The sequence below is a fragment of the Rattus norvegicus genome, chromosome 16 (genome assembly GCF_036323735.1).
Source record: "Rattus norvegicus strain BN/NHsdMcwi chromosome 16, GRCr8, whole genome shotgun sequence".
NCBI classification, from domain to species: domain Eukaryota; kingdom Metazoa; phylum Chordata; class Mammalia; order Rodentia; family Muridae; genus Rattus; species Rattus norvegicus.
In genome coordinates this window covers 80286883-80312533 of record NC_086034.1, presented here as the reverse complement: position 1 = coordinate 80312533, position 25651 = coordinate 80286883, and the positions used below count along the sequence as shown (strand labels likewise).

The 25651-nt window shown below is 39.7% G+C and overlaps 1 protein-coding gene across 2 annotated transcripts in view; it reads right to left on the bottom strand.

Moving 5' to 3' along the window:
- Positions 1–25651, bottom strand: part of Csmd1 (CUB and Sushi multiple domains 1) — a 1600162-nt gene that overhangs the window by 208177 nt on the left and 1366334 nt on the right. For both annotated transcript variants that reach the window (XM_039094737.2, NM_001037327.2), the window contains exon 26: positions 10073–10275. In XM_039094737.2, the coding sequence (XP_038950665.1) occupies positions 10073–10275 (203 nt within the window). The remainder of the gene's footprint in view (positions 1–10072; positions 10276–25651) is intronic.

Genomic DNA, 25651 nt, shown 5'->3' with positions numbered 1-25651 from the left:
GAGAATAAGGAATCGCAATCCAGTGTTTGGAGCAAACACATCAAAGCGCCTTTGTGTCCTCACCTTTGTGGGCAGGCTTGCTAAAACTGTACAGCAGTAAAAAGAGTGTTAAGTCCTAATTTAGCCTAATTAACTAGGAGACAGATGCTAATGGAATCTGGTATATGTACTTGAGGTTACAGGCTTCGGCAAATGGAGCCATGCCCAGCCACAAGGAGTGGGATCATTTTGCCTGGTCTGAAGATTACATAACTCTGAGCAATGTGCACCTACTTCTGAGCTTCCTCTGCTCTGACACAGTTCATAGTAAATGTGAGTGAGTTTTATTATGCTTATAGTTATATGTATACTGTACATGCTACTCAATTGTATACACACACACGCACACTATTTTCTTTGCAAACAATGAGAAGTTGCTAATGTGTATATGTCTCATGTTTCCCAATACTTCACCCAGACCTATATCCCTAGTGATTTTTAACCATCTGAATAAGAATGTGCATTATTCTGGGGAAATGTCTTCAGTTTGTTTAAGATGCAATTCCACATATATCTCATTAAGGGAGGGTTCTAGGTAATCAGATCTTACTAAGAACCATGAACATTAGAACAAACACCACTTTGAAAAACCATAGCATCATCAGAAGCAATAGCTGAAAAGAAGGAATTGAGAAGAAATTAGCCTAAGGACATAGATTGGGTGAAAAAGGGAAGACAAAATGCCATCAGGTGTCAGGCGGGAGGCAGGTGGTAAATCTGACTGTCTAGGTTTCAGGCCAATATTCTCTGAACAGAGGGACCAATTGACCATGGTTGTAGGAATAATCATGCTGACTGAAGAAAAAGATGACATCATCGGAAGCAGTCTCCCACCACTCTGAAGTTTCCTCATAGGAATTGTAGTTATGTGCAACTTGGAAGTGAGCACCCCAGCAGGAAGGAGAAGTGATTGGGTGAGAGAGGTACAAGGAGTCTTATAAAGGGTACCATGCAGGATCAAAAGGCAGGAAAGAGACATGGAACATGAGTGAGTACAGAAAAGGACAGCGAACCTGGGCTTACCACTCTGAACACATAGCTGATTCAGAATCTCTTTGAAACAGTGGGCTCACATTCTACCATAACTGGCAACCTGGAGGCTCTCCCGTTGGTTTGATTTGTTCTCTGAAGTAAAAAAAAAATGCTTTCCGGCAAGCAAACTCAATGAGATTGGGGTTAGTGCCAGGAACTGATCTTTTTGATGGGGACTAGGATAAGGTAGCTATGTAACAGAGACTCGGCTCTGGGCCTTGTTAGAAATGCAGGCCATTGGCATGGAGAGCCTCCAGGGTGGGTGTTGCTCTTCTTTGTGCGATATCTGCAGATGCCCACGTGCAGTTACTTAACTGACATCTTACAAGCTGGCAAAGCAGACCTGGAGTGCAGTGACATCTCTTGTGTATCTTTGGCTAAGCTCAGTGAAGAGGGTACGGACTCCATGACAGTATGAATAGAAAGAGCAGTTGTCCCCAAGTGTTTCTTCACATGAGAAGACATGTACATATCCAGGACAGGTGAAAGAAGGGGACTCTATGAATGACTGACATGGACATATGTGGACAAGGTAAGTGCAGTAAAGTATCCCACTCGGGGGAGACCCTAGCATCAATGTTTGCAGGACCTGGTCAGGAGACTACTTGACAGAGATATATACTGGGGAAGACTTACAAGTGGCATGTGACAAGAAGGTTGGGTAACTGAGGTAAAAACAAAAGTATTGGGCTATAGAAAGATGCTACTTACATCTGATTTGACATAAACACTGTCAATTAAAAGAAGCACAGCTAAGACTTCCACATCCCACAGAATTAGAATCAAGAACATCCGTATCATTGTCTCCGTTACTCAATCAATGCACATGCTGTGTGTGTCTAGTTCAGAGTCCATGAGACTTGGCACATCAAAAATGACAATGAACACTCAAGAGGGGAAGACTGTTTACTGCTCTTTCACAGGACCCATGTATTGGTTTCCTGCACCCATAGTGGCTCTTATAACCACCTAGAACTTTAGTTCCAGGGGGCTTGATGTGCTCTTCTAACCTAAGTAGACTCCTGTACACATGCAAGGAACATATATATCCTCAGGTGTACACACATAACATAAAATGGGGATTTTTAAAAGGATAATGCAACTCTCTTTAGCTGTGCCTTGTCCATAAGTAGCAATGCACTATTGTGTGTTCTGTTCTCTGCAAGACTCTAGAACATCTTGAGGAAGCAGGCAACCATGGTGGTTACAAAGCCACTTGTCACAGGCTATGTTTATCTGGAAATTCAGCTTGCAAGCCTCCAGTTTCTAACGGTTTCTCGCCCATAAATAGTCCCACCCCATTCGGCAATTAGCAGGGCTGAAGGCTCCCCCTGTTGTAAACAACCAATTACTTTCAAATGAAACACGACTATTAAATTATCTTTCAATAAAGTAAATTAGAGAGACCAGTCACGTAGCCCTTAGCCACTGCCTTGAGTCATCAAGAAATTGATCCGGCAGAGTCGGATCTTGCAAAGCTACTCCCACCATTTCCCCAGATTATAAAAGCAATGGCTCTTGTCAGGCCTTGGAGGAATGGTCTAACAGTCCAAGTTGACTTAACCCATGAAGGAAGGTCGGTTTTGGGCAATGAACTCCATTTTCTTGTGTTCCATGCATGATTAAATGGTAATTACACAGTAATGGAAAGTGTTTGGCTGATTACAGTGGGCGTAATTGCAGCCCTCAGTATGTCCCCATTTTACACGCTATGCTAAGCAGGCAGGACAATGGACATTTGATGGGTGATATCTTTCTAGAACTCATGGCTCATCTCCTTGAGGAGAGAATTTTGTCTTAGATGAAGTGAAGAAGTATGTGGTACCTTCCCCTTCCTTTGGGGCCTTGACTCACAGACTGAAGCAGCAGCAGCAGCAGCTAGGGGGGCAATGTTCCTCACTCAATATTTATATTTTATTTTACTTTTTTTATTCCATTCTATCCCACCATATCCATTTCTATTTTATTTTGAGATAGGGTCTCTTGTAACTCAGCTTGCTCTCAAATTCACTAGGTAACTAAAGATGGTCTTGAACTTCCTGGCTCTCCCATTTCTACCTTCAGGTGCTATAATCACAGGTATTTACCACCATGCTCAGTGATACAGTGAGCAGGCATGAATCCAGGCAACTGTGAATGATGGGCAAGCACTCTACCAACTGAGCCCTAGACCCTTAGCATTATTTTAAGGCATGCGAAAGGGCTATTAATAATAATTTTAAAAATTATTAATAATGGGATAATTCATGCTCGTTAAAAATATGACTATGTTTATAAAAGGAAAACATCCCACTGGGTTTCCAACTAACCTCCACATAGTAGACACTGACACATAAAACAGTTGTAAGAAGCCTCGTACAAAAAGAAAGGCAAACCACAGCACATCACAGATTATACGATTCCAGTTTAAAATATGTAGAAAATGCAATTCTCTTGAGTATAAAAGTTATGATCATTAGGTAAAAGGAGGAGATCAGTTAGAACCAATAGTCACTATGTTGTATGTAGTCGTCCTTACTCTATGCTTTAAGTATATACTGAAATCCACTCTGCTGAAAAATTTAAAAGAGTGATTTGCCTGACATATATTATATCTCAATTATGTACTAAGAATATAACCTAAAAACCTGTATAGCATAAAAATATGGGCTAGCTAATTCTCCCTAATGGATTCTTCTGGGAAGACATGGGTGAATTAGTACCTCCACTTCTATATGACTCAGGTAGAAGAATAAAGACAAACAAAACAAAACTAGTCATATAAAACAGCTCTTAAGATTCTATGCTGCAACCTTAGGAAAAATGTAGTTCCTTATACATTCTTGAGATTAACCCTCTGATGGGGAGTTGGCTAAGATGTTATTCCTATTCTGAGGGCTATTTCTTCCTTGCTATGCAAACTCTTGAGTTTCATATAATCCCACTTGTCAATTCATGAGACTAACTCCTATTGTACTAGGGTCACATTTACACAGTCTTTACTAATGCCATGAAGTCTTATGTTTGCCTCCAACTGTTTCATATATTTAGCTAAGGCCTTCGATGAATTTTGGGTTGATTTCTATGTGGGCTGAGAGGTACAGGTCTACTCTTAACTCTACTACATTCCTAGCATCATTTGTTTAATTGGCTATTTTTTCTCTGGTGCAAATTTTTGTACTCTAGTCAAGAATGGAACGATTGCAGCTGTGTGGGCTTATATTTTGCCCTTCTTTACTATTCTATTGCCTTTTTTTGCCTGTCTGTTGTTTTCTTACTGTGGCTCTGTGATATAGTTTGGGATCATGATGATATTGTGCTATCTACAACATTGCTCTTTCTGCTAAAGACTCCTTTAGCTACTAAGTGTTTCTTGTTCTGCCACTTGAGTTTTAGTTTTGGCTTTTGTATTTCTATGGGTATATCATTGATATTTGGGTAGAAAGAGTAAATATGTAAATCTCCTTAGGTGTCTAGCAATTTTTACGGTAGTTATTCTGTCCATTCATGGTCACTAGAGGTCTATCCAAAGTCTATTATGTCCTTCGCTCTCTTTCTTCACTATCTTAAAGGTTTCTTTGTAAAAGTTTTTTTTAACCCCATGGTTACACTTATTGTATTTTAATGGATGTTGTTAAAACTATTGGGAATGAGACTGTTCCCTAATTTCTTTCTTGGAAAGTTGGTTATTAGTACACAAAAGAGCTATTGATTCATTGTATCGGGTTCAGTGAAAGTGTTTCTCATTAACAGTGGTCTGTAGTCTTTGTAGTCTCTTAATATTAGATCCTGTTATCTACAAATATGGATAACTTGAATTCTTAATTTTCTATTTATATCCCTTCTTGTTTTTAAATTCTTGTTTAACTAAGACATTAAGCACTATACTGAGTAAGAAGAGAGAGTGGGCAGCCTTGTCTCATTCAGTATGCCTCTCTGATTTAATATACTACTGTCCAACTCATCCTTTCTCACGATGGTGCCTGTTTCTCCTGTTGCCAGTTTCTTCAGTGTTTTTATCAGGAAATGTCTTTTCTGCAGTGACTGAAATGTCCACGAGGCTTCAGCCCTCAAGTGCATATCTGTTGAAGCATAATTACATCTTTCTCACTGTGTAACCACCATTATATCTTGGGAACTAAATCAATTTGGTTGTGGTGTATGACCTTAATATCTTCTTGAATTTGATTTGGAAGACTTTTATTAAGAATTTCCATATCTATGCACTTTCGGTACATTAGTTACTAGCTTACTTTTTTGTTGCTGTGGCCTTATCCAGGTACAATGTTAGCACAATGCTAATCAGCTAATCAAACGTTGATTGTATGTGTCCCTTCTCTTTCTGTAGAGGAGCAGAAGTAGCACTGGTATTAAGGTCTTCTTGAAGTTCATGAAGGATTCCATCTGGCCTTGAGCTTTGCTATGCGAGGAGACTTTTAATTATTGCTTCGTTCTTGCTCATTTATATTCTGTTTCAGCTATTTATATCATCTTGCTTTAATTCAGGTAAGTCCTATGTGTCTAAACATTCATCATGTAGTCTAGGTTGTCCAGTGTTTTGAATATAAGTTTTCAAACTGCTGCCTAGAGAGTCTTTGGATTTTATTGAAATCTGTAGTAACCTCCCTGTTTTCAACTGTGATTTTATACTAACATTGATGTTTTCTGCCTTTCATCTTGATATATTTGCCAGGAAATTTTCAATCTTATTTTTCAAAGAATCTCAGTGCTTTATTGGATCTATGGATTATTCGTTTGGCCTTGACTCAATAAAAAGATGCAGACTTCAACTCAATAACAAGATCAAATATCTATTGTTCCCAGGAAGCATACCATACTGTTAAAGATACCTGCAGAGTGAAAGTCAAGGAATGGAAGACTATTAAGTAAACAGAAACCAACAACAATCCATTATAGCCATTTCTGACATCTGATGAAGTTGGCTTCAAATCAACATTACTCAGAACCAAGAATGAATCAAGAAGATATAGTAACTGTAAAAATAAATCAAGGTTCCTATGAGAGATTTTCTTGTTTAGATTACTTCAAGAGGAAAGACCCACCATGAGTGTAGATAGAACCTTCTGGAAGCAGACCAGATAAAAGGAAATAGATAAAACCACTGCTTTTGCCTAGTTATCTCTCCTTCTGGAAGGTTCCCTTATTCTGTGGCTTCTGTATCCCTTCACTAATACTAGAAACAGCCTTTTGTGTTATCAAGGTAGACTAGATGAAGGTAGGTCTCCCCAGGTAGATCAAGGTAAATCTTCCAAGGTAGTCCAATGATCAGAGGTACTCCAGTAGTCATCCAGGCTATCAGTACCTCAAATACTAATTACCATACCTCTGACCATTGTGAGATGGTCAATGTTGGACTATCTGGGCCACATCAAGGAAGCCAGTCTAATAAAATCCCTCTGGAATGTATAGTTCATTCTGTCAGTCTTATCCTGTTTGAGGACCTGACTAACATAGTCAGATGATTGCTCTTCAGCTTCTTAATGGCTCTGCTGGGATACTATTTTGGACATGATACATTTTGCCCTGGCTCTCATTTGCTCAGACATTCTACTAATGAAATTTGTTCATTGCTGTGCTCAAATGCTTGAGACTATCTTCTTCTTCTATGGGTAGCATTCTCTTAAGCATCTTTGGCAGTGCTGGTTTGAGACTCCTGAATAGCTAGCGCTTAAGCTAGTTTTCAAATGGTCTTATTTCTCCATCAATTTTATACACTCTCTTAGATATAGCCACCTTGGCTGGCAGCTACGTTTGAGGCCTGAATTAGATCATCCCATGCTTCCCTAGTTGAGCTGCTGATGTTTTTAATCTGAAGTTTGTACCCTTGTAGGTAAAGTGGTGATTTCTCCCCTGTTAGTTTTAATGTTTCTTTGTGTTGTACTTTTTACATTGTAACTATAGTTGGGCAAGGGGGGAGCCTTCTCTTGTTATATCTATTTTGAATATTTGGACAAACAATTCTTTTTTCAGATTTGGAGGATTTCATTGAGTAGATTCGATACATCTTCGATGTTTCTCTCAGCTCATCCTGGACCCTAGATTCTAAATTTGGTGTCTTGATCATGTCTCTGAGTTCTTAGATATTGGGAGCATAGTAACTTATTTGATTCTTGTGAGTGTTGAGTATAGTCCAACCCTGGTATTCTTTCCTCTTGATCCTTTTTCATAGTGTTTATTACTTGTGCCAAAAGAATTTTTGTTCCAAAGATTCTATTTGATTTTTTTAAAAAAAGTATTATTGAGTTGTTGTTGAGTTCAATGACTTCTTTTTTTGTTACAGACCTTTATTTCTAGGCCATGGTTTGAATGCATCTTGTCTAGAGAAGGCTTTTTGTGACTTGTATTAGGTACTCTCCCTGTGTTGGGATCTTTGCCTGGAGTAGATAAGGAGTAGAGTTTGTTAGAAGAATCATTCTGTCATGAAGCCTGGTCTTCTCATGTTGTGCGTTTCTGTGTTGTAACTTGTGTAGTTTTTGGCCTCAAACACTTTTCTGTTTTATTTAGAGATCTTCTCTGCAACCGAAGACACTGAGCAAGGAGAATCTGACTGATTTTTAGAAATGGCTTTTGCTTTCCCTCCTATGCTAGGAACATGACTGCATCTGTGCCTACAGCCTACTTCTTACTATGTGTTGCAGCATCTATGTAACATTTTCCATACTTTGTGGATTTCTGAATTCCATTCTCTGTTGTTCATTGGGACTAAGGTTTTGTTTTGTTTTGTGTGTGTGTGTGTGTGTGAGGGGGTGGTGTTCATCTTGATTGTCTTCTTTACAGATTCAGGATAAGGCAGTTTCTGTCTTGTCATTTTACCCATAAGTCCCACATTGCATTCAAAGCCTGTAGTAAAAGCACTCAACCTCATTTCATGACTGGGCTGTTAGCTGTGTGCTATTTTTACCAGTGACTTCTGGCTCTTTATATGTCTTGTCTATATCTCTCATATTTTCCATGCTTGTTCTAACTCCCCTGTTTGTTTGTTTTTTTCTTATGTGCTTACCTGTGCTCTTTTTTTCCAATTACTTAATTAATGCATTCAATTTACATCCCTTTTGCAGCCTCCCTGTCTTTCCCTCATACAGCCTCTTCTCTACCCCCCACCCATGCCCTTTGTTTTCTGAGAAAGAGGAGGTCCCTCTCAGGGAACCAACCCACCTTAGCATATCAAGTCACTGCAGGACTAGGCACACCCTCTCCCACTGGGGTTAGACAAGGCAGTCCAGTTAGGGGAATAGGATCCATAGACAGGGACAGTCAGGGATACCCCACCACCAGAACTTCATTTGTTGGGAGGCTGGCATGAAAACCAAGCTGTACATCTGCGCAGAGGGCCTATGTCCAGACCATGTATGCTCTTGGGTTGGTGGTTCAGTCTCTAAAAGCCTCCAAGAGCCCAAGTTAGCTGACTCTGTTGGTCTTGTAGATTCCTTATCCTCTCTGAGTACCTCAATCCTTCCTTCATTATAGTTGCAACTATAATGTACTGTACTTGCTCTCCTGTGTGGATGCTATTTCTGTGCACCCTATGCTATCCCTACCTTTCAGTGCTATCCCCACTCTGCTGTGCTGTCTCTTTACCTGAAAGCCACAGTGTTCTGTTTCAGGAATGCAGCCTTGAAAACATCAACTTTCTTTGCTATTCTAGGCCAACAAAGCCATAAGCATAGGGACAGAGAATTATATTCCTCTTATTCCAAGCCAAGAAAGGAGGCCATGCCATGTTTTTATATCCTGATTTTTCCTTTCTACAGGCTTGGAGATGATATCTAGAAAAAGGCCGATACTAGAGGTGGAAGCACCTTTAATCCCAGCACTGGGAGGCAGAATCAGGAAGATGGCTTGTTATATGCTAGCCAGAACTCCTTAGTGAGACCCTACCTCAAAACAAAACCAATGAGAGAGAGAGAGAGAGAGAGAGAGAGAGAGAGAGAGAGAGAGAAGAGACTATCCAACATGACATTTATCTACATACATGATATACCTGGAGATTTATTGACCAGAACAGGACAATCAGAGGATATGTAAGGACGATGTTAAATTATATGAAATTGACAACACTGAGTCATTGTTTGTAATTCTATACACTGCAAAATAATACACATGGAAATTCTGTGAAATGAAATTATGAAGTTATCATAGTTCACCAGAGGCCACTCTCTTAGTGATGTCAGGCCTTAGCATGAGGAAGGTGTAGACACTTTGGAGGTGGAAAGCAGAGCATTTGCTAACCCTGTCAGCAGGTACCTGAGGCCCCAGGAGGAAGTCAGGGAAGCCAGAGTTAATGCCAGGTTTGGGAGAAGCCAAGAATTAAACCCCACTTTGTCCATATTGAGAACATCTGCCTTCCACTGCTGCCCAGTAGTCACTGTCCATGTGAAAACTATAAAATCATTCTTTCCCTTCCAGCATCCCTACCTGGTAACATACACATCCCTAAGCCAATTTTTCTCTTGACAATGATAGACTAAGAACACACCATCATTAAGTATAGCTTCTGGCATTTGAGAAAAGAACCTCTGCGAACTCCTGCCTCTACATCTCTTGAAGCACTTACATAAGAATCCTTCTCTAAGTTCACTCCCATGACTCTCTTGCCAAAACAGTTTTCCTACATGCAAAGGAAGGCATGCATTGATGTAGAGAAAACTCTAATCTAGCAGGGCTCACAGGATTCACCCCAATGACTATCAGGCTATAACCTTTGCCCTCATGCAGGCTTCCATCCAAGTTTTTCCCTCTTTCCTTAGGCTCCAAGCTCACACAAAGCCAATACTAAGTAAAGTTGGCAATATGTGCATCCTGTTCGTTTTTCTTTTGTCATAGGGACCTTGGTTATGTACCCAGCCACAGACGAGAAGTCTTCCTCCCCTAAATTAAAAAGAAGAACAAAAAAAAATCTTTTCTCCTTTACAATACATCCTTTGCTCACTCACGTATGAACAGAGTTCTGTGCCCCTGGCAAGTCCTGGTGTTCAAACAAGAAACCCGTGTTTGCACCTACTAGAGAACTGGATGGAGAAGCCGGACTTGCTGATGAAGAAGTCACTATCGAACTGCAGGGTGAGCGAGTTGAAGGTGCTGTGGATGTCCTCAGGAAGGGCCGAGCCGCTCCACTCCTTCAGCAGGATGTTGCTGTCCACTGGACCATCCCAGACCTTGAGGATGTCGTGCGCCGTTTCAGTGTCAAACACAATGAAATGGAGGCTGCAAGAGACAGAGAGCTTTTGCGTTCAGTGAGAATCACACTTCCTTTCTACAGAGGGAATCGTCCTAGTCACAAGGCTGTACTGACCAGCAGCCCATTTCACATTCGCATCCAATGTGTTCTCTAGGAACCTGACAAAGAAGAATGAGGGTCAGAGCAGTTCAAAATGTAGCAAAGCACATCAGTCACCACTGTAGAAAGCCAAGCTATAGGCTAAACTGCTCGCCAAAGACACAGCATCACATCCTAAGACTGCTAGATTGTTTCCATAAGTCCAGTCAGAGCACACTCACCAAACAAGTTCGGTACACTAGCTTCTTCTTATTAAAGTTGCTCTCGACATGCCACTTGGTGGCAGCACAGGAAGCAGGAGAAAGACTTGCAGAAGTCTCTGAACAGTTTGTTCTGATGCTTCAGTAAATTTTATCTTCAGAGTTAGTATATTATTTGAGACAACAACACAAAACAGAACTTTCCAATATAAATTCTCTTCTTTATAACATCTTTAGCGCGCTTATATTAGACTTTTCAGGTGTTTCCAAGAACCGTCTTTATGTTCAAGGAAGCTCGCAATGACAACGGACAAATAGAAGAATTTAGCTAAAATGTCGGCAAAAGGCTTTTCCCCGAGCGAGTTCTTTATAGGTTTTCATTTACTGGTTATTGCTCATGGATTTCGCTACAGACCCAATCTCGGCAGCTGACCTACCCAGAGCTATATGTGAATTTCAACTACATTGTTTCCCACATATTATATATACAAAGGACTGGTGCATCTCACCTGGGTAAAGAAATAAAATATGTAGCATACTTTAGCACAGAATATTATATATAAAGAACAGAATGTGGTAGAATTTATTTCTCAGAATTTATTTTCTCAGTAATTTGTTCTGCCTGCTTCAGTCTTTAAAATAAAACTTTATGGATACACCTATATATCTCCTGTATACTACTAACAAATAACCTGCTTGTTCCAATACCCCTCACTGTATGTTATGATATTCTCATCTATACTTTCAGTATTCCCATACGTGTGAGTATACACAGATCCATGAGTCCGTGTGTTTAATGGGAAGCATGTAGGTGGAACCATGTAAACTGTATGTGCCTACACCATTTCAAGTTCAACTTTACATTTGGAATTGTGAGTCTGCATGTGTGAAAAGTACAGAGTCTCTTAATTTACTTTAAAATCTTATAAAAATGTATGTGAACAGGTGTGTCTTCCTGTGCATGCACATGGATTTAAGGTGCTTGCGGAGGCCAGAAGAGGATGTCAGATGCCCTGGACTTGGAGTGCTAGAGTAAGGGTGCTGACGTGGGTTCTAAAAACAGAACTTTGGTCCTCTGCAAGTTCAGTATAGACTCTTAATGACTGAGCCATCTCTCCATCCCCTGTTAATTATTTCAAAGGCCCAGCAGCATATTTTCCCTCCCTCCATAACAGCACAATTAGTCAAGGTCGGTCTCTCTCTCTCTCTCTCTCTCTCTCTCTCTCTCTCTCTCTCTCTCCCCCCCTTCTCCCTCCCTCCCTCTCCCCCCTCTCATAGTAGAATATAGTACTACACTTCATATTCTAGAATGGTCATTGAAGAGACTTTAGAGGTTTGGGATTACTCACTAACAAACACTTCACCACCCTGCCCTCCTTGTGACTCTACTTCTAGTCATGTAATAATGATTCAAGGCCCTTAATATCTTCGTCCATCCCCTACACTACAGGTGATATGTGTGTAGGCAAAAAATAGAGGCAGGGGGCCTGGTTAATTGTGACCACTGATGATTTATGAGATTGGCTGTGTGTGTGTGTGTGTGTGTGTGTGTGTGTGTGTGTGTGTGTTCCTTCAAAGTAGCTGAGCAACTCAATATATGTAGAATTCCAGTATTATACAAAGACTATCTCTGAGACCATAGAAGACATCAATGAATTACATAAGCAGCCATCACCATTCGCCTTGCAACCGAAATGCACAAAGAAAGAATCCCACATTCTAATATAAGGTGAGAATGAAATGGCATGGGGGAGGAGAGATGAGATGAGACTCTTAGGCCTGGGGTGGGAGAGGCAAACCATATGGCAGGATAAGGTATGTGCAGAGACTTGAAACCAAAAGCCCTGAAACAGTCACTTAGGGTTTGAGGGGGTGGGGTCATTCCACCAAACAAAAACACAATACAGAGAGGACGTCCACCTTGGAGAAGACTCAAACATTCAGAGCAGACAGGAGAGGGAGGGAGGAAGGGAAGGAGAGTAAGGAGGGAGGGAGGAAAAGGGGAGGGAGGAAAAGAGGATGGAGGAGAGAGAAAGACATACAGAGAGAGAGAGAGAGACAGAGACAGAGACAGAGACATAAGATCAGAGAAGAAGTAAGGGGGGAGGGGGAAGAGAGGACAAAAGAAATATGACCTCTCTGGGATTTGTACGTTTTTGCCCTTCTGGCTGGGTGAAGAGTCAGATCAGGTGACAGTGAAACAATGACCTCATGACCAGCTGTTCAAATGTTGTTATTTACTCTTTATGCTATAGACCAAACAATGCAGATGGATAGTGTCAAATCTACCACCTTTCTGAAGGATGCCAGAAGCAGATCGATGCTTCTTGTGGAAGTTCCACAGTGGAGACCCTGAGGGCCTGGCAGATTCTAATCGACTTTCTATGTAGCAAAACCAGATGTGGGAAAGAGGATGTAAGGGACTTTTAAGATTTAGCCTCAAAACAAAGAATGCTGGAGTGGCCAGTGGAAAAATGGAGTAGATTAGTGCCTCTGAGTTGGACCTCTGAGCTCCAACCTGTACAGAGGGAAATACATAGGCAGCTTTAAGGTGGTAAGGGGCTCCAAGTCTGGATTCCTCTGATAGATGATTTTAAATCCTAAGACAGGACAAAGCCACCAAAGTTCATGGGCAGGGACAGAACCATAGCCAACACATTATTTGATCACAGGCATTTGCTGATTTGCACAATCTGTTGTATATCTTTCTAATTAGATACGTGTTGATGTTAAATGAAAAAAAATAAATAAAAAGGAGAGGACATGACTGTGCCTAGGAGTGGTGGAGGAGAACGTTTATTGTAGATAAAAGGGAGAACATACAGGGACAAAAATATCTGGAAGAGTCCAAGAAGAAGGAAACCTGGTGCAGAAGCCAAGACTATAAAAGAAGGCTGTGTAACCGAAATGTCTGAATTATATAGGGAAGAGCCTTTGGGAGAAGGGCAGCCCAGACCACTATCCTGGGCTAGAAATGTTAGGGTAGAGGGTGGGCTATGTCAGCCAGACGGGCTCTGTAATAGGTTGGGACTGAAGGATGCCAGGAGAACCTAGTGACCAGGTCTGCTTTGATATGTTACATAGGCACCTCAGTCATTTGCCCCAAGGTTTGAGACCTGACAGGTTTGTATTATCATCTTGCTGAATTCTTTAAAAACAAACAAACAAACAAACAAACAAACAAACAAACAAACGAAAAAGACACCTGCCACTTATACCAGGCGCATGCTTGTTGCCTTTCTGGGTCTTTACTTTCTCAAAACAAAGATTGAAATCTTAAGTTATTCCTTCCCCTCATTTGGATAACCACACATTTTTTTGCTAGCAAGCAAATGAGATGGGCTATAGAGTTCAGCAGAGGATTTTTTGTCTCCTCTGCTTGCTTCCTTCATCCTTTGATGGATGGGCTGCTTTAGTCTCTTAAAAAAAATTAGATCACTTCCTTCTTTATTGATTTTTATGATCTGGAAGCTATTTACAACATATCATTTTAAGATAGTTATTATATAAAGACTAATTTCCTTTCTATCGCAAACAGAAAAAGTTGTCAGTTATTTTTCTACTCAATAATATCTAGAAAGAATAGTTGTGGTTTTTGTTGTTGTTTTCTTTTTTGCATTTGTTGTCTTTATTATCTCTTTTCTTTGATTTATTTGCTGAGACAGGATTTCACTCTCTGCTGGGCTTACCAGGGACTCACTGTGGTGCCCAAGCTGTACTTAAATTCACAACAGTCCTTGCACCCAGTCTTTCCAATGGTGCCTCCATGTGGTTTTGCTATCTTACAAAGTAGATTAGAATCTGCCAGGCCCTCGGGGTCTCCACTGTGGATCTTCCACAGGGAGCATGGATCTGCTTTTGGCATCTTTCAGGAACGTCACTGATTTGGGGCTATCCATCTGCATTCTTTTCTGCATAACATGAAGAGAAAACAGGGCCCGCAACTGACATCTGTATCCCAGGCCCCAATGCCAGTAGGCTCTCTCTGGGAGCCTCCTGGCCACTCCTGCAAGCAGTGAAGCAGGCGGGTGAGCTTCTTGTCTTTACTTTTCATCCTCTTCTTCATATCCAGTCCCCAGTCTCATCCCCTGCTCTGTAATAGACTACCTCTTATGGTCTCTCCGCATTCTTTTACCTCATTCCCAGGGAACTAAGCAGATCCTAAGGGAACATCCTGCTTCCTTCACCCCTATAGATCCCCTCAGGCCCTACTTGTAGCCCAACCCCATCCAAAGCATCTGCTCCCGTTAAACACACTATACCTGTAACCTCCCATAGTTCTACCTTCCTAAGGACCAGAGAAGGCAACAGAAACCAAGGAACAAAACCCTCACTCAACAAAGACAAAACAGCATATCATCACCTCAGATTACAATCATGTCAAATACAGATGCTTGGACACTAGCACTAAAATAGAATCAATAACAGCCAGGGCAGGGTCTCTATTAGTGCATAGCAACTCTACTACAGTAGGCACAACAGACATATTGATCAGTTAAGTTCATTTGAGAAAGAAGCCACAAATAAATAATGAAAAAAAAAAGACATCATCTTGAACAAATGGTGCTGGCCAAACTGGACAATTGCATGAAGAAGAATCCAAATAGTTTCATACTCATCACCCTGCACCCACAAACACACACACACACACACACACACACACACACACACACACACACACATACAAAACTCCAAATGGATGAAAGACCTCAGCATAAAACTAGAAACACTGAACCTGAGAGAAGAGAAAACATGGAATAGTCTTGATTTCTTTGGCACAGAAAAAAGTATTTCTCTACAGAACACAATTGGCACAGGCAATAAGGTCAGAAATTAATAAATGGGACCTCATTTAGCGGAGAATCTTCTTCATGGAAAAGAACACTATGATTTTGAAAAAGCATCAGCTTTCAAGATGAGAAAATATTTTTACCAATTCCATATCCAGTAGAGAGCTAATGAGAAAACTTTATAAAGAACTCCAAACCTAGCTATCAAGAAAACAAAAACCCCAACTTAAAAACTGGTACAGATCTAAATAGAATTCTCAGGATAGGAAACTAAAATGGCTAAGAAACACTTAAATATTCAACATGCTCAGTCATCAGGGACATGCAAATCAAAGCTACTCTGTGATTTCATCCAAGTTCCTTAGAATAGCTAAAATCAGTAAAACAAGGGGCAGCTCATGCTGGCATGGATGTGTAGGAAGGAGAGAACTCATCCACTCTTGGGAATGCAAACTTGCACAATATCTTTGGAAATCAGTGTGGCAGGTCCCTGGGAAGATGGATCTACCTCAACAAAAAGGCACATTCTCAACTGTGATCATTGCTGCTCTATTCATAATAACTAGCAATTATGATTCAACCTATATGTCCTAGATGAACGGATAAAGAAAATGTGGTATATTTATACAATAGACTATTACTCAGACATTTTAAAAGAATGAAATGTATAGATAAATAAATGGAACTTTTAAAAAATCCTAAATGAGGTAATCCTGACTCAGAAAGACAAATATGGCATGTATTTGCTTATGTGTGGATATTAGATGTTAAGTCTTAGATAAGCAATCCATAGAACCATAGGAGTTAGGTTTACAGTAAGGAACTTGGGGAACAGATCTTCCTAGGAAAGGGAAATCGAATCGTTGATAGTTGTAGATGAATGTGGATGGAGACTGGAATGGAAGGATTAAACAGAGAGGAGAACAAGGGAAGAAAATATGGGGAGAGACAGATAAAATGATGGGACATTTATCCTAAATGAAATCACCAAATAATGGGGGAAACAGAGCCCTAACTATATATTTTCTGTCACCAAATGAAGTTTCTAATACTGAGAATAGGTAACATCTAATTGAGTGATTTGCCAAAGTGATCGGATAAAACACCTCAAACAACCAGGCTGTTTCCAAAGCCGTAGGTTGCTTTACCCACTTGGCCCTATAGCAGAAGACATAGCTGCAGAATTCTAAGAGGAAAAACAGAGAGGAACTTGGAGAAGTAGAGGGAGGGGAAACTAATATATTGTCTGAAAACAAGTCCTACTTTTAATAAATGAAAATTAAAAATTATGTCAAATTGTAATTTTATTCCATGGAAGTTAATAAAGATCACTAAGTTTTCAATATTTTTATTTGGGAGATTGAGTGATAGATTTTACAAGTTTAGTTCTCATGATGATGTGTAAACATATGGTTTTCAGTTTTATCTGAATTTAATTTTAGCAATTTATATTTTCCTAGATATTATATATTTCAATAAATATGATATAAGATTTTTTATTTTATTAGACTGTTAATTCTAGTTGAATATTCTGGCTATTTCAAGTATGTGCTACTTTTAGAAACTTCACTTCTTTTTTAATTTGTTAAAAATTTGCCAGTTTTAATAACCATTTTAAAAATGTTAAGCCATTTAGCTATTTTATTTGCTTGCTTCTTGGTTTATTTTTGTTTATCTCTCTTTTGTTTTCTTAGCTCATTTTCTTTGGATTTATTTTTCTGTTTCTTTTTAGCTTTTGCAAATTAGAGAATGTTCTCATTAGTTATTAATGACAAGAAAATATGGAGATTTTCCAAAGCAACACACTGGGTGAAAAGGTAAGCTGAGTATGTTGAAGTGATTACACCCATAATATTTTGGGAATTCAATCAAAAGTTTTATTATTACAAAAATAAGATGTATAGATTAAATGTATAATAAATGAGTTAAAGGGGGGAAAATGGATCACATCTTGTTATTTTGGAATGCTAGACAATGCTATAACACAAGAAAAAGAAGTTGGAATTAACACATTGTAAATAACATTGTCATACATACTGAAGAAAACTATTAGAACTGAATAAATACTTATACAAGGCAAACCTACAATCCATTTCTTCAAGATAGCCACAAAAATAAAAATAAAATAAAATGCTTATTATAGTTTATCTTAATATATTCTTATGGTTAGTAGAAATTCCAATAAAAGATATACATGATCTCTAGATAGAAATCCACAAAGTATTATCGATAAAGCCATATGAGATCTACACAAACACACCAAGTAACAGGCCCTGCCTATCATTGATCAGAAGGTTCAGCATTGTAAAATGTGCTAGCTTCCCTTAGATTCAACTGATTCTATACCACAGCTCCAGTACAAATCATACTGATGGCCTTTTTTTTTTTTGAGTTTTTAACTCAGACTAGTCTTGAACTCTGTGTCAGATATGAACACTTAAAATAACCAAAAAATTATAATAGCAATATATTATACTAGATAGACATATATTTCATGGGTGGAAATAAAACCTAGAAACAGACAAACTGAGATACAGATGTTATGACCAAAACCTCACATGAAGTCTTGTGAAGAAAGGTCTTACTGTATCACAAAGCAATTAAAATTCTTTATAGGAAAAAGACTATGGAGGCTAAAACAAGCTAGAAGTTGTAGGTTCATGTCATTATGCAGAAGGCAGGTACAGGATAGAATGAGGCCTGTCAGTGGATGAGAAGGAAAGATTGGCTGGAAAAAAGTTTTAGAGAGGCAGAGGAGGCAGGAGCAAGGAGGAGGGAGGCTGCTGAGAGAACATGAAAGCAGATGTTAAATTCCTCTCTGCACATTTACAGGTTGTTATGACTATTTTTTTATTTCATTGGATTTTTTTTATTTACATTTCAAATGTTATTCCCTTTCCTGGTTTCCTGAACATAAACCCACTGTCCATTCCTGTCCCCTTCTTCTATAAGAGTGTTTCCCTCCCCAACCACCCACCCTTTCCTGTCCCCCCTCCGACATTCCCCTACACTGGGGAGTCCAGTCATGACAGGACCAAGGGCTTCTCCTTCCATTGGTGCCCAACAAGACCATCCCCTGCTACATATGCAGCTGGAGCCATAGGTTAGGTCATGTATAGTCTTTGGATAGTGGTTTAGTTTCTGGGAGCTCTGGTTGGTTGGCATTGTTGTTCTTATGGGGTTGCAAGCCCCTTCAGCTCTTTCAATCCTTTCTCTTAATTCCTCCAACAGGGATCCCATTCTCACTTCAATGGTTTGCTGCTAGCTTTCAACTCTGTATTTCACATGCTCTGACTGCACCTCTCAGGAGACAGCTATATCAGGCTCAGCATGCACCTCTTAGCTTCATCAATCTTATCTAGTTTGGGTGGCTGTATATATATATATGGGCTGTATACCCATGTAGGGCAGGCTCTGAATGGCCATTCCTTCAGTCTCTGGTCCAAACATTGTCTCCATATCCCCTCCTATGAATATTTTTGTTCCCCCTTTTAAGAAGGAGCTAAGCATCTGCATTTTCGTAGTCCTTCTTCTTGAGCTTCATGTGGTCTGTGGGTTGTATCTTGGGTAATTCGAGCTTTTGGGCTAATGTCTACTTATCAGTGAGTGCATACCATGTATGTTTTTCTGTGATTGGGTTACCTTACTCAGGATGATATTTTCTCGTTCAATTCATTTGCCTGTGAATTTCATGAATTCATTGTTTTTGATAACTGCATAGTACTCCATTGTATAGATGTACCACATTTTCTGTATTCATTCCTCTGTTGAAGGGCTCTGGGTTCTTTCCAGCTTCCGGCTATTATAAATAAGGCTGCTATGAACATAGTGGAGTATGTGTCTTTGTTGTATGTTGGAGCTTCTTTGGGTATATGCCCAATAACTATTCTTATGGAATGGATATGTACAGGATTTTGTTTTGTCTAGATGGGAAAATTATATCTTATCTAGGTGGGTAGTTTATATCCTTATCAATTGGTTGTAAGTTTATTGTGTGGATGTATTGTGGATTGAGAATTTAACATGTAAATCAGATTGTTGGGTTATGGTTTGTTGAGTCTTGATTTTACTAGATAGGTGGAACCAGAGAGTTTGTGGCTAGCAGAGAGCTGCCAGGAGAGATACTAATCTGAGGTGAATTAGCTCTAGCTAGTTCTAACGACTCATTGGTGCAGGAACTATTGACCACCAGGGTACGTGTAGGAACCGGTTCTGCTGCTTTTATATATTTACTGCAACAGAAGTAAAGCCAAGGGAGGCCAGTTATCTCAATTTGAACAGAAAACAACCAAGAAAATACATGATACAATGTACTTTAAATCTGAATCTGAGACTTGTAATAGTAATTAAAATGGACTAAAGATGAACAGGATATCTTGGAACGGATAACTTGTGAAGTCAAGACAGGATAACAAGGCTAGAAATACATGAATCAATGTGTGTATTACTTAGCCAGTCAAATGTTGTGCTTGTGGTATAGAATGCCACATGAAAATTAACAAGAAATGTGGGAAACAGAGCAAAGTCTACATGTGCCAACTATCAAAGAAGGTATTGTAGAATCATGAGTAGTTATAGGGAAACCACAAGGCTGCCTAAAATAAGTGGGCCTGGCTAAAACACAAAGAGACTCAAGGGCAGGTGGCCTGAGAGAACGTCCTTGATTCTCTTCAGTACTGTTGTGGAAGAGACGAAATGTTGACTTTAGATGGAGCCAGTGTCTTGCATGACTGAGGATGTGACTCACTGCCCTTCTCTAAAATCCTGAATCTACACTTAAAATTGACCCATAACCATCTATTCAACACAGGACAACCTGTAATAACCTAAACAGAGTCAGACCATCTGTGCATCCACCAGTGCTCTGAGCAGACATAAATAGGGTTTATGTGGCTTCACACAACAGGTTCAAATGCACAGCAATGGGAGCAAAAGATGAGGAGACCAAGCCTGACACCAAACAAATCCCCTGTGCCATCCCATTCTGACTCATGCTCCTATCAAGAGAATCTCACTGAAAGTCAGAAATGGGACTTGGATGTGGGAGATAGCAGCAGTTTGGCAGGAATAACTTTGAAGAGGAAGAATCAAGTCCATTTTCAATTTGCCCAGAGTCCAACTGTGAGGGTCTACAAAAGCTAAGATGCTTGGGTCTGGCAGTACTGGACTAGAGAACATGGTTACACTATCACATCCTGCCTCTGGCCACACATGCTCCTGCACAGCAGCTTGGTCATGGCTGTGAAAAATCTAAATATACATACAGGGCAATCCCAGCTACATATCATGGAGGGATTTCAGGTGACATGCTGGGAGGACATTGCTGATTTTGTATTTCTTACAACACAGAACAAATGGGGAACAACTCAAATATTATCAACAAATGTTATTTAAATAAATTAAAATATGTTCAGACAATGGAGTCATTTTCAACAATTTCAGAGAACAAGGTCTGCCAATAAAAACATAGAAATCTAATCATGATTACTAACTGAAAAACCCTTCAGGAGAACAAAATCCATGCAGTTCCATAAGTAAGTAGATATTATGCAAATTAAACTTAAGTATTTGCATTTTCACAGAAAAAATATATTTTCAAACTGTTTCGTAAATCTTTTTTCTAAGGTTTTAGTAAACATCTTTTTAAACTTTCTTCTCTTTTTAAAGTAATGTTCTATCATTTTAAGTTAAAGTAAGTCAAATTAGAACGTTTGCATCATTTGACAAACAGGCGAATGCCCCAAAGAAGGATTTGTATTAAGGAATTTGGGAATGCTCAAACTGTTTAATTCAGTAAGTTATTTCCTGGGATTTGTTCTAAGGAATTAATCATAAACATGGACAAAGATTTTCTTGTAAGATTGCTTGCCAAATCATTGTGGGTAAGCTAGCAGTACAAACATCTGACAAGAGAAAAGATGTTTAATTATTCATGTTCATAATACACACTAACCAATGTCTTGTAGACCCACAATTTCAATCAAATTAAAATTAATATTCGTAGTTGCCTCTATGATGTACATGCATGCATTTCTTTGTCTTGCCATTGATCTGTACAACCACTCCAGCTGTTAGCACAGCATATGCTGCACTAGGGGTAGCAGCTACTCTTGTGACCAATAAGGCAGTGATCATTCATGAAGGTTACACATAAACAGTGCATGTAAGGTAGACTTGACTATCTCTGTGTCTTATTGGGCCTAATCATATACAAATGCCAAGGGGCAACCGCACAAATAGATTGATATGAGATATTTGTCAATGTGGAATGGTAATGCCTGGTAAAGAGATGATATATGCTTCACAAAAATATGTGTGCCCTAGTTTTATAAGTACACAACATCAAATTTTAATGAATAAAATGTAATACTGTGCTCAGAGTATAACAAGAGAGCTGCACAATGATGAGGTCAGAGAATAGGCCCTTGGAACTTTACAGGGTCAAACAAGGAGTTGTAGCAGGGTTCCGCTGGACTGTCTAGGAGGCATTGGTTACTGAAGGGACAGAAGTGTCTATCTAAAGGAAGACACTGGGCAGGACCAATCAGCGAGAAGGAAAGAAAGTGCAGGAGGTGGAACTTATAAAAATTCAAATCACAGCCCCTGAGTGGACCTTAACTTGAGCCCCTTCTCTGCCCTTGATGGCTCTTTTGTCCTAACTGTGCCTGATGCTTCCCCATCCCTGCTTGAGATCTTGATCATGCTCAGACTCTGACTGACTCTGTGATCTCCAACCCTTCTTCTTTCTCGATGACCCTCTTCTCTTCAGTTGTCAGTCCACTTTGCTTCCATGTTCTCGCTCTCTTGCTGGGTCATTTTCTATGATGTACAGTTTTTATCTGTCCTGTTGAATGAATATGGTGGTTCCCTAAACCAACCTCACTCAAGACCCCTGTACCAAAAGGTCGATGGAAAGTTTCTGGGCTCATCTGCTGCTTGCCACCAAGATACTGCAATGCAGACAAACTAAGAGCAATGTCATAAATAAAGCCACTTTCTCTTTAAAAGTCTATATTAGACATGGTATTGGCAATGTTTATAATGTTGTTATTGTAATGTTAATACTCTGTAAGTTTTGAGTTCCCTTCTACTAGATCACTCAATATAATTTCCCATGGAAAACTGGGACCAGCAACACAATTAAAGAGGTCTCTCTGAACTACCACAGAAAGGCACTCAAGTCTAAGGCATGGTATACTCTTGGGTGATGCAAAATATAACCCTTGGTACCCTTTACTGGCACTCACATCCCACCATTTTTATTGTATAAGTCACAGTCATGCTCAGCACTGAAGTGCATTAGGTTGCAATCCTTAATAGGATGAAATCTGTTACGGTGCTTTGTTATTAGACTTTTAATTTAATTCAGATCAGATAATTATAGCATGTTAAAGTTATAAACAAAAGTCTCTGCAGAACTCTCCAATGGAATGAAAACGAATCACTGGGATAGGGAAGTGTGTAGGGAGGGCCAGCTGACCTATAATCTATACTTGTCCTACATCCCGTATAGCATAGTCCCATATATATATATATATATATATATATATATATATATATATATATATATATATACACACACACACACACACATACATACACATCATGAAAAATGTTAGAGTTACAATCTTTTTCAGAACAAATAGTTCATGATGGTCATATTTCCCTTTTCTCTCACCTTTCTTGACAAAACAGCATCCAAGAATGATCTGGCCTTCCAGGGATTCAAAAGTGATCCAGCTACAACTCTCTCAGCAAATGCAGCAACCCTCGCATTATTTCCCCATGCAGCTGCTCACTAATATTTAGACCATGAAAATCATCTGCATTTAAAAGTCATAGCACGAATGTACAGCAAGGCTTCCTCTTGTCATAGGACAAACTGCACTGTGTTTACTCGTAATTTGCAGATAGAAAACATAGGCTGTATTGACTATGTCTCCAGTGAAATTATTAAGGCTTGTTAAACTCCCAGCACATATTGCAAACCAAGATCAGCTTCTGTTCTGTGAGCATAGTGAAATTAAAACAAAACAAAACAAAACAAAACAGTACAATGTGTACTTTTAGTTATTTTCTAAGCCACCATTTTCAAAGGTCAGGCCTATTTTCTGAAATGAGTTACTTCATCAAAATTATGGATAGGTGAGTTGAATATCAATTTAGTAAATTATTTACAAATACTTATGCCTCTCTCTTCGCTTATTGATTGTTTAATTTCTTTGAATTAAAAAGTTGCGCTGGCAGAAGAAAATTTCCTAAACAGAACACCAGTGGCTCAGGTGCTAAGGTCAAGAATTAAAAAATGGGACCTCGTAAACCTGAACAGCTTTTTTAAGTCAAATAACACTATTAACAGGACAAAATAGCAGTCTAAATATTGGGAAAGGATGTTCACTAACCCTAAATCTGACAGAGGGCTTATATCTAAAATATATAAAGAACTCAAGAAGTTAGACTCAAAAAAAAACCCAAATAACACAATAAAAAAAATGAAGTGTAGAACTAAACAGAGAATTCTCAACAGAGGAGTCTCAAATGGCTAAGAATCACTCAAAAGAAATATTCAACATCCTCAGTCATCAGGGAAATATAAATCAAAATAACCCTAAGAATGGCTAGGGTAAAATGTCAAGTGACAGCTTATGATATTGAGGACATAGAGAAAGAGGAACACTCCTCCATTATTGGTGGGATTGCAAACTAGTAAAACCACTCTGGAATCAATTGGTTTCTCAGAACATGGAAATATTTCTACCTGAAGACCCAGCTATACGGCTTCTAGACATATACCCAAAAGATGCTTCACTATACCCTAAGGACATTTGCTCCACTATGTTCAGAGCAGCTTTATTTCCAATAGCCAGAAACTGGAAGCAAGCCAGATAACCCTCAACTGAAGAAATGATACAGAAAATGTGGTACATTTACACAATAGAATGCTATTCAATGATTAAAAACAAGGACATCATGAATTTTACAAGCAAATGGATGGAACTAGAAAAATACCATCCTGAGTGAGGTAACCCACACCCAAAAGGGCAGGATATGCATACTAATATACTCACTGATAAGTGGATATTAGCCACAAAGTTCAGAATACCCATGATACACCCCATTGACTGTAAGAATTTAAAGAGTGAAGGCCCAAGTGAGGATGCTTGAATCCCACTTAGAAGGGGAAACAAAACAACCATTGGAGGCGGAAGGAGGGAGGGAGGGAGGGAGGGAGGGAGGGAGGGAGGGAAGGATCTGGGCGGGATAGGGGAGGATAGCGGTATGGGGTGGGGCAGGATCAGGCATGCAGAGAGACAGGAGAGGGGCCCAGATGGCCAGGAGAATTAATGGAAATAAGTAACTGCCAGGTAGGAGGTAGGGATAGGGAACATTCTCTAGAAAGTTCCAGAGAGGAGGGATGAGGGAGCCCCCCAGGAGTCAATGCAGGTGACCTTAGCTGAAATGCCCAATAGTGGGGCTATGGAACCTGAAGAGACTGCCTGCAGTAGCCAGACAAACTCCCCAGTGGAGGGATGGGAAGGACAACTCACCTACAAAGCTTTTAACCCAAAATTCATCCTGTCTTAACGAAATTCAGGGACAGAGAGGAAGCAGCGACTGATGGAATGGCTGACCAGGGACTGGCTCATTGAGACTCATCCCATGGGCAGACACCAAGTTCTCATACTATTAATGATGCTATGTTGTGCTTGAAGACAGGAGCTTAGCATAGCATGCCTCTGAAAGGCTCTACCCAGCAGTTGACTGAGACAAATGCAGATACTCACAGGTAAACACTGGATGGCAATCAGCAACTCCTATGGAAGAGTTAGAAGGATTGAAAGCCCTCAAGGAGATGACAACCCCACAGGAAGACAAAGTGTCAACTAATCTGAATTCCTAGGAACTCCCAGAAACTGAGCCACTAATCAAAGACTATATAATGGTTCATCCAACGTCCCAGGCACATATGTAACAGAGGGCTGCGTTGTCTGGAGTCAGTGGGAAAGGATGCACCTAATCCTGCAGAGACTTGATGCACCAGGGTAGGGGGGATACTGGGAGGTGGGGCTGTCCTCTCAGAGTAAAAGGATGAGGAGAGGAACTCTCAGGGATGGAGACTAAGAGGGGGAGGCATTTTGGAATGTGAATAAATAAATACTTAAATACATAAATAAATGTTTTAAAGTTGTGCTGATACATTCAAAAATGCTTACTTTCAGGGGAGGTGTGGAGTGAAAATATTGTACAATGGGATAGATGTGTATATGATTGCCTCTAGGCTGATGACTAGAAAAGCGTTGAGTGGGGAAATG